Source organism: Panthera uncia (assembly GCF_023721935.1).
Source record: "Panthera uncia isolate 11264 chromosome A3 unlocalized genomic scaffold, Puncia_PCG_1.0 HiC_scaffold_12, whole genome shotgun sequence".
NCBI classification, from domain to species: domain Eukaryota; kingdom Metazoa; phylum Chordata; class Mammalia; order Carnivora; family Felidae; genus Panthera; species Panthera uncia.
Genome location: NW_026057579.1, coordinates 2,910,985 through 2,925,264, shown reverse-complemented (window position 1 = coordinate 2,925,264; position 14,280 = coordinate 2,910,985). Strand labels below are relative to the sequence as shown.

General features: G+C 50.1%; 1 protein-coding gene across 2 annotated transcripts in view; it reads right to left on the bottom strand.

Moving 5' to 3' along the window:
* Nucleotides 1–866: 866 nt before the first annotated feature.
* Nucleotides 867–14,280, bottom strand: part of PAX8 (paired box 8) — a 57,945-nt gene continuing 44,531 nt past the window's right edge. For both annotated transcript variants that reach the window (XM_049652111.1, XM_049652112.1), the window contains exons 9-11: nucleotides 9,812–9,913; nucleotides 3,505–3,591; nucleotides 867–2,060 (exon numbers count right to left, since the gene is read on the bottom strand). In XM_049652111.1, coding sequence (XP_049508068.1) covers nucleotides 1,984–2,060; nucleotides 3,505–3,591; nucleotides 9,812–9,913 — 266 coding nt within the window. In that variant the 3' untranslated portion in view covers nucleotides 867–1,983. The remainder of the gene's footprint in view (nucleotides 2,061–3,504; nucleotides 3,592–9,811; nucleotides 9,914–14,280) is intronic.

Genomic DNA, 14,280 nt, shown 5'->3' with positions numbered 1-14,280 from the left:
TGAGGAGTTTCCTCTCCATCTGACAACCTCCCTTTGCTGCCCTGTCGTCAGCATTCACCTGGGCACCATGCTACACAGAGCCCTGCCCCTAGTTCCAGCTGTGTCCCCGGTGGAGAGGGTCCCCACAGGCCAAGCACCCTCGTGGGGGCACAGCCCTTGCAGTCACCATTTTATGTGACCCTTGTTCTCCAAAACTTCTTAGAAAGGGATTGTCTGCCCTGCGGCCTCCCTCACCCCCTCCTGGCCCTGCATGCCCAGGGCCACCCATTGCTCGGTCTTTCCAAGAGGACTTGATTGAACCCCACCCCCCACCCCCACTTCCCACCTGGGGCAAGTTATTTCATTTTGCCGGAGCCTCAGTTTCCTCAAATCTCGAATGGGGCTAATCCCAGCTTAATTTATGGGAGGCCCTCCACACGGAGCCTTGCACACAGTAGAGCCCGGGAAATGTCTTCTCCCTCCTGTCACACCGCAGGGCGCATGGGAGCGGTTACCTGGGCTCCGGTTTACAGTGTTCCCAGAACCTTCACCAACCCTCCCCGCTGATTCTCTGGCTTCCTGTGAATAACAGGAGCAGCTGCTTGTGGGGAGTCTACGATTGGCCCGGCATCGTGCCATGTGCTCATTTTAATCTCACATTCACTCACAGTGGAAATCAAAGCTTAGGATAAGTGGCTGCCCGGAGTTAAACATCTATTAACAGAGGGAGAGGGAGAATGCCAAGTCAGGGCTCCTGGGCATCAGACGGTCTTTCAACCCCCCCACCCCCCACCCAACATGAGTTCATTGTCCACAGGGCTCTGGGATTCTCTGGAGAAAGCCCAGACCCAGGGTGCTTCCTTCCCCAGCTGACCCCAAAGCCTGAGACCAAGAGTAATGGTTTATTGAGTTATGTGGTAATGGTGGGTTGTCTTTAAAAAAAAGAAAGAAGCGTCAAGGAGAGAAAGCCCAACATGGCAGGGAGACAATTCACTGAGAGGCCAAAGTCTAGGGGTGGACAGAGGGAAGCTTGACCCAAACAGAGCTTCATTTACAGTATTTACAGTCAGGCTTCTGGGGCAAGGGCTGCGAGGGGGCCAGGGGGGGAACCTCCATTGCTGGCTTCAGGGGGTCGCCTCAGGGTCTTTTCCGTTGCTGTGGGCTTGGGTTGTAGGCTGCATACCTGGCTTGGCAGGGGCAGTGGGGAGAGGGAAGCGGTCCCCGGCAATTCTGCCTCATTCTGCCCCCCGGGAAGGGCTGCAGCTCACTCCCCAGGAACCGGGGCCCTGGGGAATGTCTGTCTCAAGCTGTAATAGGCCGACTGGCTGGCAAGGAATGATCCACCGGAGGAGAACCTGGGGCGTGCTCACACATTCTCAGCAGCAGGCGAAAGGCAGGCCCTTGACCGCCAGGTGGAGCTTCCGGCTGACTCCACCCGGCCCTCAGCCCGTGGCCGGGAGGGAGGCGCGGAAAGAGCCAAGCAAGCCGAGTGGAGGAGGTGGACGGCCAGAGCCTCGGCTGTGGGGCAGGCTGCAGGTGACGATCAGCGGGGCTGTGGGGGGACAGCCTCCGCGCCCGGCTGTGGTGTGCGGGCTGGACAGAAGTGCTTACAGCCCAGGACCGCCAGAGCGCGTTGATGGAGCCACAGACGCCTTTGCGGCCCTAAGCCCCTCGTGGGGCGCGAGCCGTCCCTCTCAAGCTCCTCGGCGGTTCCCTCCTCTCTCCACATTTCTCCTCCAATTCTGTCTCTTTTGGAATGGGGCAGTGCTCTCTCCCTGGAACTCCTGCCCCTCATTGCGGAGTCTTTAGAGGACAGTTTGGCCTTCTCCAAAGTCATCCTGTCTTTCATGGTTCATTAAATCAACCACACAGGGAGTGAGCCGCAATGCTGGACTTGTGGTTATTTTTCATGTAATAAATAAAGATTCCTTTGTGTGACTCTCCGGGGCCTGTCCCAGGCCAAGTCCTCCTGTTGCTCAGTTGCTCCCACTGTCCCCATGGCAACTACAGGTGGTCAAAGGCTGTGGCAGTGGTGGGCGGTGCGCTTGGCCTTGATGTGGAACTGTAATAATATGGGGAACCTGGACGTGTTTTAAAAAAACAACAACAACAACAACACTGCTGGTCAGAAGGGGAAATTGCACCACAGCCTTCCCCTGCATCTGCTAACCTTTAAGACAACACAAGTTAATCATCTACCCCTCCGGCCTATCTGATCATCAAAGATTAACTCCTCTCTGGGCCTATTTCCTCCTTCCCTGGCCTCACCTTTGGGTTTCTGGCCAGAATGAGAACTGTTGGCTTCTTGCCCCTCCCCCCACGATGGCTTTGACCTTCAACACCCTCCTTTTCAGGGAGAGGGCAACTGAGAGCAGTTACATCTGGAACCTTGAAGAACCAAGCGCACCTGGGGATCACTGGGGCCTTCTCCAACCTTGCATACACAGTGCGAGGTCAGAGAATCTTCTCCTTAGGGCCCATTCTAGTCAGAAGGACTAGAATCCTGACTGGCCATGGAGGATGTGCGTTTGAGGATCTCCAAAGGGAGGCTCCCTACACCTGCAGGATGCGCAGCCCAGGAAGGCTTGGTGGGGAGGTGCCCTGCCCCTGGCCCATCTCAGCACCCTCATCCTTTCTGGCTAAATTGTACAGAAAGGTGAGTTGGAGTTGACCCCTTGTGGCAAACAGAGCCCAGGTTAACTACCCTCCCAGTCATTTTTGGAATGCCAGAAGGTAATGGGAAGAAAGGGGGTTCTTGGGGGATGGCTGGTCCTGCCAGGCCCTTGGGGTGGGCCACACTTGCTCCACTGCTCCTCTTGGGCTCAGGTTTGTTCTGAGACCCTCAAGGTCATCACTCAGGGAAACTCTAGTGGGATTCTTCAAGCCACTTATGGGGCTTGGTTTCCTAAAAAGCTTCCTTACCCAGCCCATGGCCCCAGGGCAAGAGAGGGGTAAACAGGAGCCCATAGCTCACTCTCTGGACCTCCATCCTGAAGGGTGTCCACATCTCAAGCCAAATATCAGGAAGGTACTGAACAAAGGGTCCCCGTATGAGGGTTCTGGTGCTGGATAATGAGTACCAGTGCGCCACTTAGATGGTTAATGTGTGTGACAGGACAGCCTTATTTGCACTCCTGTAGGGCGTCCTTGCCTCAGTGTCCCTGCTGCTGCGCTGTGAGCCCCGGAAGGCAGGAAGTCCACTCTTAGACTTTGCTGGAGTCCACCTTTGCCCTTCCAAGGCCTGAGCCCTGAATCTCACACAGAACCAAGATTTCAGAGACATGGCCTCAGGCAGTAGGAGGGAGAATGATGCCGAGAAGTCTCTTGCTTGTGTGCTCTCCCTCCAAACACCTAGGTACTTGGCCTTCCCTCTACCTGCTTGGACTGCCAAGAACACCTGTCTCCCAGAAGCCCTCCATCTAACCTGGGCCTCCGGGCTGCCTTTCAGGCAGACTTTTGGCCCAGTCTTGTACCCCAACCCTGCCCCACACAGCAGAGGGCCTGGGCGGCCCCGAGGGGACTTACTCAGCAAGCTGGAGTTGGGGAAGCGCCAGGCCTCGCCGTAGGAGGAGTAGGGGGTGTGGCCGTAGGCATTGCCAGAGTATTCACTTCCTGTTGGAGGCACACAGGTGAGAGGCCTGTGAGGTGGACGTACCAATGTAGGCTTGGGGGTGGGGGAGAAGGGTCTGCAGGGCTGGCACTGGGCCAGCCCTGGGAGCATGGACAGCCAGGGCAGAGACCATGTGAGCTCAGATGTCCCTCAATCCACCCTTTGGGGGCCCCTCAGCCTGCATCAATTTGGACAGGTACCAGAGGCGCCGCCCTGACAAGCTCAGTCCTCCCAGGTAGCCCAGGAGGGACGTGACATTATTGTGCCCATTTTTCAGGTAAAGAAGCTAAGGCTTGGAGACCTCTAGAAGCTCACACAGCTGAAGGGTTTGGTGATGTTTGGAAGCTGAACTGTGTCTCCGGCGCCCAGGTTCTACCACTTTTTCTGGGCCTGGACCTTCAACAGAAGACCTTTCCAGGAGGGGCAGAAGGGAGTGAGCGGGGTCACAGAAGCAGCCATAGAAAGAATTAGCACGTACAAACTTTTTAGCCTCCCTAGCTCTGAGTTTGTTAGGGACGGGTGTGGGGTATGTGTGAGGCCGTGGCGGTGGGGGAAGGGGGCTGCTGAGGATTAGAGGAAGGAGCCCAGGGAGGAGCCCTGCAAGGCACCAACCTCTTGGGGACTTGCTCTGAGGACGTGGGGGTCCCATCCTAAGTGGGCCACTTGAAGCAAACTCAGTGCATGACTTCCAACACAGCAAATCAGATCACCTCTTTCTGTGAGTGGATTCTTGGCTTTACCAAAAAGGAATGACTTACCAAAGAAATGACATAAGGATTCCCTTAAGTAACAACAAACCCAAGCAGACCGCACCATTACCATGGGGACTTGGTGGGGAGCTTAAAGTCTGCAAAACATGTTCCCATACACTATGCTCCTTTGTCCTCATCAGCATCCTATGCAGCACCCGTTAATATGGCCAATTGAGAGAAGAGGAAATTGGAGTGCCGCAGGATTAAGCAGTTTGCCTCACATCAAATGGCAGAGCAACTTGGCCTCAGGGCTCTTAACTCTGAATTTCGGATAATCCCTTTATGTGCTTCTGAGACAGTTTCGTCTGAAAGCCAGGTTCCTGCCAATCCTGCCAAACCATGAATATCTGCACCGCCTTTCAGAACCTCATCTGCTATTGGGAGCTAAGAGCCTTCGGTGGCTTCTGGTCTCCTTCACCGACACTGGAAGGGAAGCCTGAAACTGCCTGGCTCTGGAGCCGGCCTGCCTGGAATCAAATCTCTGCTCCCAAATCTCCCACTTCCTAGCTGTATAACCTTGGGCAAATCACTTAACCTCTCTGAGCCTTGCTGTCCTCATCCGTAAAATGGGACGAATTATTGTCTCTATGTCATGGTGTTTTAGGGAGGATTAAATTGGATAATATACGTTAAACGTTTAGCTCCACTCTTGGTATATAAAAAGCACTCAAGAAATGCTAGCTTTTACTATTTTCCCATCAAGCAGGCGCTAGAATAAAGCTCAACCGAGGATCACGAGTGAAGAAACTGCTCCCCAGAGAGGGAAAGACATTTACCCCAGATCCCCTGTTCAGTTAGAGCCTGCACTAATCATGTGCCCTAGCTCCTACCCCAGGGCTCTTTCTTGTATCCCACAATGGAAACTGTTCCCCATTAACTGCTGTTGTATCCTCGATTTGCCTGGTTTCAGAACACCCTAGAAGGAAGCTGATTCTACGTGGGCTACACAGCTGGGGCCTCTAACCACAACCCCCACTCACCCCACCCCCCTGCCCAGTGCCAAACTGGGCTTCGAAGGACAAGGAAGAGAGGTGGAAAATACAATGTGTTTCCTCTCTCATTTTGTCACTTATTCATGCATTCACTCACTCACACGCTTACTCATATACTGAACACACATTCACCAAATACCTATGTGCTTCGATCACACGGAAGCTGGCGGAGGGGTTGGGGCACAGGAGGCGACACGCACCTGGGTGCCGCGTCTTCCCACCACCAGACCCATCAACCTGCATGCAACCCCAGTGGATGAAATGTTTCCGCATCCGTGAAAGGCCAACCCGTCGTCTTTGCTCCGCATCCCACCCCTCTCACCTTTCCAAGGACTTTCCCCCTACAATCTATCCCCTTTTTTCCTGCTTCATCAATCCCTCCTTTTCTAATTCACCACTTCTTCCAGGCAGCAAACATGCTCTGCCATCTTCTGTTTTAAAAAATTCTCTTCCTGCCGCGTATCCAGCTACCAGCCCCTTTCTGTGCTCCCTGGTCTCTGCCCTCACCTCCTCATTCCCCTCCAAACAGGCCAGTGCTGATCCCCTGAAATCCCCACAGCCTCCATCCTGATCATTCCAATGGTCACTTCGATGCCCACCCCACCCCCTCAACCTCCTAGCCAACCTTGATTCAGGTCATTGCTCCCTCTATGCCTTTGGGTTTCACGATGCCTTTGCCATTAGATCCACTGTTCCCTCCCACTCACTCTCCTTGCTGGTGTCTTCTCTGCTCAAGCTCTAAGTGCTGAAGGCTTGGTCTGTGAGCCTTCTGTGATTTTCCATCCACATTCTCTTTCTAGTGATCTTGTCAAATCACTTGGCATTAAATAACAGCTTGGTACAATGGCTGAAATTTATGTCCTAGCCAGAATTCGTTCCTTCAGACATATATCAAGTGCCTACTAACTTATTAAACCGGGTATTTGGAGGTGTCTCAATCCTATTATGGCCCAGTAGAACTCTTGATTTCCACCTGCCACACATTCTATCCCTTCCTCTCCTGGTCTCCCATATATATACTCGCCAGCACCACCATCCACGCATTTTCCCAAGCTTCAAGCCTAGGAGTCATTCTTGCTTCCTCTGTTTTGGAACCCCCACAGCCAATTCACCAAGTGTTGTTGGCTGTACGGCTAAAATACCTTCAATGTCTCTTTTCTCCTCCCTCACTGCTTACCCCCCCGCCCAGCCCAAGCCACCAAGGTCTTGCAGGAACTATTACGGTTGTCCGTCCCCTAACTGGTCTCTGTGCTTCTTCTTTTGACTGTCTACCTTCCAGTCCCACTAAGCTCCTCCCAAGAATGAAAGAGCAGTCTGTTTCCCCGGCAGTTGTCTTAAAATTCGACCCAGCCACTACCAACATCCCCTCCTTTTGTAGTGCCTTCCCCATTTACTCGTTGTTCTTGGATATACTCACCAACTCCTTTTTAAGTGTGATCGCGCTAAACTAGTTCCTGCCTTGGGGCCTTTGCACTTGCTGTTCTTTTGGGCTGGGGGTGGTTTGCTCTAGTTTATCACTTGGCTGATCACTTTGAAAACCATCTCAAAGAGGTCTCCCCTGTTCACCCAATCTAAAGTGGTTATCTCCTCTCCCCATGGCTCTTTAATACATCATCCAACTTTACTGTCTTCACAGCACTTGCCACTATCTGAAATGATCTTGTTTACTCATGTGTTGACTTGTTTACTGTACTTTTTTCTTCATGATTAGGTTGTAAGCTCCATGAATAGAGGGGCCTCCTGCCTTCTTCACTGCTATATCCTCAGCATCCTATACCATAGATATTCAACCAGTATTTGTCAAGTGAAAAAGAGATGAATGGATGAAAGGATGCAAGAATGGTTTAAAGGCTGGAAACTGGATGATGGATGATGGAAAGGTAGACAGATGAAATGATGGATGTATAGAGGGATATATGGATGGATGGATGAATGGATGGATGGGTGGATGGGTGGATAGAAGGATAGATGGATCAATGAAAGGATGGATGTAAGAAAGGATGGATAGATGAACGGATAGAAGGAACTATCAATGGAAGGAAGAAATGGAAAGATGGATGATGGATGGATGGAAAAATGTGTATAAAGATGCATGGATGGAAAAGTGAGTAGATGGATGGACGGATCCATCTATCTGGAGTTGTCAGTTCAGCTCTAGAACTGGTGTGAGGGTCATCAACTCTGTTAATGGGGCAGGAAAAACAACAACAGCCATGAGAAGGCAAAACAGATGATGAGTGGACAGGAGAAGTCTGTGTCCTGGTCCTGTTCTTGTGTCATTTTGCTATAGCTTGCGTTGTTATTTCTAGTATTGGGGGAGGCAGTATGGTGTAGTAGAAAGAACCCTAGATTTGAAATCAAAAGACCTGGGTTTGAACAACTCAGTCACAGGGTATAGTTAATTAAGGCCCTGAGCACACTCCTTTGCTTTTCTAAGCTCGTTTCCTCATCTATATTAAACTAGAATGATACCAGCTTCCTAATTTTATGGTGAGGATTCAAGAGGAAAGTTATATCTATGAATGGCCAGGCACACAGGAATTAATGATCTTTTCCTTCCTTCCACAAATGATTGAAGAATGCCCACTGGCATGCCTTGTTTTAAGCATGTATTATGCATCTAACACACAGTCGGCACTCAGTGAAGTTTTTATTAATTTTAATAGAAGGAATCACCGTTTAGTCAACTGGGAGATTGCAGCTACTATAGAGATGGACAAATAATTTTTGTGCAAAAAAATTCCTTAAGGATTAATTTGTACCACGGAGTTCCTAGGAACCAGAGGATACATTTAAATAGTATTGCATTTTCTGAAACCTGATTTACATATGACTTACTGCAAAGTCCATGCACTGCGCAAGGCAAGGCCCACCCCTTTTGTAATTCACTTGAAGTTGATGTTGTAGTTGTGCTATTTTTTTTTTTTTTTTCCACAACACTCACTCAGGATGAGATCCTTCTGGAAACACCTGCGGGCCTTTGATGAGAGGCCCAAACCTTCCAGCTACCTCACGGGTCATACTCTGGGCCCCAGGACCCCCTTGCCCTGGGCCTGGCCTTGGGGAATGATTCATAATTAAGAGAAAAGCCCTGTGCTTTCTGTTTCCTCCTCCTCCTCTAAGCAGGCGGCAGGGAAAGGTGGAGAGGTTGGAAGGGGGATGGGGGGAGCCGACTGGAGCCTGGGATTTTGATTGAGAGGCCCCATTATCCACACTCTTAAAAAAATAACCGAATCTTTTCCTTTTTTATCTTGACCAATCTCATTTCACGCTCCAGAAGAGGAAGGGAGGGAGGGAGGGAGTCCAGGGCCAGGAGGGAGAGAGGAGTCAGTATTCTGTATTTTCAACGCTGCATTAAGCACATCGCCACGGTAACCAGGCAGCAACAAGTGCCAGCTCAGCAGGTTCCCAGGGAGCGCAGAGTCTCCTTGCCTCCTCTCTTCTCCCTCCCCTCCCTCTGCCCTGGAGAGCCCAGCCCACCTGCTTCAGCACAGGGCACCCAGAGTGGGTGGCTGGCAGAGAACAGCCCCTGCCAGGGAGGGAGGGAGGGAAGCAGCCTGGGTGAATGTAATGTGTTAAGTCTCTGGGGTCAGGGGCGTCTGCATGGGGGTCACAGATGTCCTGATTCAGAGCTCGTTCCAAAAGCTCCACGTCCTGGGGCCTCTTGGGGCAGTAGATATGACTCGATTCTGCCTTGTCCTCCCTTGGGTCTTTTCTATACGGTTCCTAAAAGAGTGAGTGAGATTCGCCCAGAAAAACTCCTTGTCCTCACTTGTCTAGACCTTGACACCCTGGGTCACTATTGGGTGATGATCACGCCGGTGGATAAAGAAATCCACATGACTGGCAGGCAGTATTCCAGGACAATGCCAGTGATGATGGAGAAATCCTTCCAGCTCATGTCCCTGCAGTACCTTTGGAGTACCTAGAACACGGGTCCTGCCCATGCAGGGTTGAGTGCATGTGGGGTGTGAAGGAAGGTATATTTCAACCATCTTCATCATCATCATCATCATCACCGACCCCATTCATATTCAAGTTTTACAGAAAGGGTGTACAAATGCATCAGAGTGAAAAAACTGGGAGACAATGGGTTGCTCAAGGGCCAGGCTTGTGTTTAGCTCACACTGTCCTGTGGACCCCTAAGGCACCCTCCATCAAGCCTCACTGAGTCAACGGAAGAAGTGGCAGAGTTTGGGTTTGAACACTGGCCAGTCTCAGCCCTGCCCATTTCATCACAGGGAATCTGGGAGAAGGTGGGAAGAAGGAAGCTGAGCCGGGGAGAGTTAAGGAGCCAGGACTGCAGTGAAATCTTTGCTCCAAGCGTTTCCAAGAAGATGCACCCTTTGGTGGGTCTTTCAATGCCTTTTGGGAAATCTGTGCATGGGACGCACCCTGCCTCTTGGCCCCTCTTGCTCTACCTTTGGCCAACACTTCCTGTTTGCAGTACTCCCCTCCTGCCCAGCCCCTCCCCTTACCTGCCACCATGCCTGCGATGGCAGAAGAGGCATAGCTGCCCTGTCCGCTGGTGGGGATGTGGGGTGGGTATCCGGGCAGCGTGGGCCCCACCATCTCTCTCCCTGGAAAAATACAGCAAGGAGTCATTAGTTAGGCCACTGTGGGCTTCTGCGCTTTCTGTCTTGCTTCCCTGAGGCTCAGCGAGTCTTCCCTCATGCCACCACCACTCCTCAAAGCCAGTCTCCAAACCCACTCCCCCTCCTCCCTTCTCTGAGCTCAAGCTTCTCCCTCTGTCTGGCCGACAGGACACAGGCTCCACCGTGCAGGGAGCACTTGCTATTGCAGTCCTGTATTGTGGCCCATCCTCCAGTGATTTTATTGGTGTGCATCTTATTTACCCATAACAATGTCATGGTTTTGAAGGCAGGGCGGGGGCTATCTCTTCTGGGTCTTTGTTATCCCCCCCAGCGTCCAGCGTAGCAGTGTGTGTAGCTGGCCTAAGTAATACATTAGGGGCCACTGGACTCAGAGCTCACATCCTTTCAGCTCCGCTTTGAGGATCAAGAACGAGGTCCTACAAGGGATGGCAAAGGCCTTTGGGCCACTACCTTTCACTATGCTTTTTTGGACCCGTGGCAGACATCGCTAATCAATCACTGAACTGTTTTCCAATGGGCCAGGGAGGGTGGTTCCTATTCCTCAACATGGTCTTCCAGGTGGATACAACCTATCAGAATTGTAAAGGACACAAAACCTACAGGCTATCCCTGACCTAGAAAGGAGACACAGGCTGAGAGATATTTGGTGTTAACACCTGAACATGAACCACACATCTGTCAATTCCATTCCTGGAAAAAAAAAAAAAAAAAAAAAAAAAAAAAAAAAAACCCATTCAAAAAAAAAAAAAAAAAAAAAAAAAAAAAAAAAAAACCACTTTCAGCAAAACAGACATCCAGCTCTCTCTTTATAATCTACGGGTAATGCCCTTGTCTTGGTGGCACGTGGAGACAGCCCTAGTGACCTGATTTCCCTGGCTCTACCTCTCCTCTACATCAGAAAGTTTGAACCTTCCCATTCTGGAGGCCCCGTCTGACTCGGTGAGTTTCTTCCACTTCTCTCATGTCCCACAGGCCCAGATCAGACTCTCCCTCACCCAAGGATTCTTGGCAATTCATCCTGCTTTGGCCGCATCTGTCCAGGTAATGACCACTGTCATTACCACTCAGCGTATTTATTAATAACATCTATTTTACTCTCAAATGCCCCATTTGGAATGATGAGTTATTTGGTCATTCCATTTCTTAGTGATGTTTACAGGGTTTCTCAGCTTCAGCACTATTGACATTTGGGGCCAGATGATTTTTGTGTGGGGGTCATCCTCGGCATCGCAGGATGTTCCACAGCATCCCTGGCATCTACTCGTTCGGTACTGGAAGCACTTCCCACCCCACAGGACAACCAAAAATGTCTCCAGATATTGTCATATGTCCCCAGGGGGCAAAATCACCCTGGGGTGAGAAACGCTGTGCTCGGTTATGACCATTTTACCCAAGCGCCTCTGCCTCCTTCACATGGGGGGCTGCTTTTTCTCCCGGGACTCACAGGGACCCCCTGTGAGTCGGTCAACCAACTTACCAGGGCCGTCCCCTCTGCACCACTGCCTGTCCAACTTTTCTGCCTGACATCCCCCCGAGGTCCAACATGCTTTGAACTCTTCAGGGGGTGGCTAGTAATGATGAAAGGGAAGGCACGTCCCATGGAACCCCATGAGTCGTCAGTACTGCAGCGACTAAATCTTACCTCTATTTTTAGAGATTTCCTGAAGACAAGTTGTGCATTCAATAAAGATTTATTGAGAAAGTATGAGGTCCCAGGCACTTTTCCGAATACTGGGGATACAGCAGTGAGTAAGAATGCTAAATTAGCAAGGCCAGCCACTAAAGCAAGATTGGGCATGAGCTGGGATAAGCGTGTGGAGCCAAGTTTAGGGGGTCAACAAACGAGACCAGGCCTTCTGGACTTCTGTCTTTCCTCTGAAGGAAGGATTTAGGAACCAGAGGACCTTGGTCCTTATCCTGCTTCTGCAACTAATTTTCCAAGTGTCCTTAGACCAGCCACCTATGTGCCCAAGCTTGTTTCTTCATTTGCAAAATGGGTGGGGGAGGGGGGAAATAAGAGTACCTTATATACCTTATTACTATTACTATGATGTTATCAGTATAACTCACAGCCAGGGTTTCATGTTATAGGTGGACATCGATTAGTGCAGTGGACACATTCTATAAGTTGTTACATCATGGGAACCCTTATAGAATAAACCCTATTTGAAATGAGCCATCAGTGTTCATTATTTAAAACTATGTGAATGTTTTCATAAAAATGAACACCATAGGTGCCGGAGCAAACAGGGTGGAATCCACTGGAATTCCATAGGTGGGTTCAGTTCACTTGACCCAAGGTCTGAATAAAGGAGGGATTGGAAACTCAGGTGAGGCAAGGAAATTTTAGTGCATTTAGAAGTAGAGGAAGGACTATGCAGAAAATACACCAAGGTAAAATCTGATCCTTCTTTGAAGAAGGACTGCAATACAATCAGCTATTGGACTCAGCCCCCTCGGCTCTCAGATGAACATTTAGCCAAAGACTGAAGGCTCTGAGAGGAAGGGGCGGCCATGAAGTCTGTGAGGGCAGCAGGTGTACAGGGGGTGGACAGATGCATGAGTAGGAGAGTGATGGAAGAGGGTTGGTGGCTAATTCAGGCCCAATGCCTTTTCTTTCCTTTTCCTGCTTCCTCTTCCCTGAGAGAGAGAAAGAGAGAGAGAGAGAGAGAGAGCTCTAGATCCAAGCCAGGCTGTGGATGAGGGACAAACTAATTTCTCTGAATCACATCTTTCCATCTGTCTCATGAGCTAGGTTAGATTAGAGATAGTAAATTAGGTTCACCTTATCACTTATTTCATTGGTAGGGGCTTCCTGGTACCCTGTGTTGAGAAGGATTCTGAGGCTGCACCTGTGTCTACCATGACTGGGGCTGGAGGTGAGGAGGTAACTCTTGGCTTTTAGGCCTCCTCTTTGCTGGTGCTGGTCTAGGTATTCTCCAGGTCTCCTTTGACCCTGGAGCCCTGTGGTTCCACACTCCCCTTTCTACTGCCCTCGACCCATCCCTTTCCATCACCTGGCCCTACTGTTTCTTGAGCTCCGCAGCTCAGTGGGCAGAGCACGAGGACACATGCTCCCCCGAAGCTGCAATTTAGTCACAATTGCCCCATAGGACCCCATCCCATGAGAGCTAGCCCCTAGACTGCTCTTAGAAATAAATTCATTAACCTCACTCCCTTATATTCTGAGATTTTAATCTTCATCTCTCCTTGACCACCGAATTTTCTCCCAGGGGAGCAGATGTTTCTGGATCCAGTGCTGGAGCAGACCCCAAAGTCTTCCATGAAACTTGGCCCTCCTGGAAAGCCTAGTAAGACTTTCTACAGGATGGCCCTCATCTAGCCTATGGTACCTTAAACTCCCCTGTCAATCCTTCAAAACTCTGCTTCAGTCCCTTGAATATGTGGTTTCTTCTAAAAAGCCAAGAACCTTGCGACCTTCTCAGAAATGTAACCACAGAAGCCATGAGGTAGATGCACTCCAACATGGCCTAACCATGACCTTTTACTGAATTACTTATTTTTGAAGGGTCTTCATCATTAGTTTCTTTGATTTGTTATTATTTATTTATTTATTTATTTATATTTTGAGAGAGAGTGCGCACGCATGTGTGCATGCATGAGTGAGGGAGGAGCAGAAGGAGAGAGAGAGAGAGGATTGTAAGCAGGCTCCATGCTCAGTGCAAAGCCTAACTCAGGGCTCAGTCCCATGACCCTGGGATCATGATCTGAGCTGAAATCAAGAGGAACGCTTTACCAACTGAGCCACCCAGGTGCCCTTAGGTTCTTTGATTTGCAATTCCTCTGCACTCAAATATACTTTCTACATGGCCCTATTTTTCAGAAGGTGATGTAGACACAGGTTGATGTTCACTGGCTGCAAAGTGGGGTTCTATAAAAAAAAACACTAGCACCCCAGAACTATTGGCAAGTGTTCTAAATATTGGTAGCGTCCAGGAGGAATTTAGAGGGTAGACGTAATTTCAGACAATTTTATTTGCCCACTTTGATGTCTGCCCTCTATTTGACCCCTTTTCAATTCCTTATCTTGTTCTGATAGCAAAGAAAATTTATAGCAATCCAGAAATCTCTTTGGCAGGACTAAATATAATTTTGCACAAAAGAATGGAGGCGGGTAATGGACTCTTTGATGATAAAACCAAACTCAGGGCTCTCTGATCAGCTGAGCTGGAATCAGCCCTGGAACACCCAGGACAAGGATGCCTTTGCTATCACTCTTGCAAATGTGTTGGGACCCAGACTGGGGCATCTGAAGGGAAATGGCAGGAATATTAGGGACAATCCTATTGTTCCCCAAACTCTGATCCTTC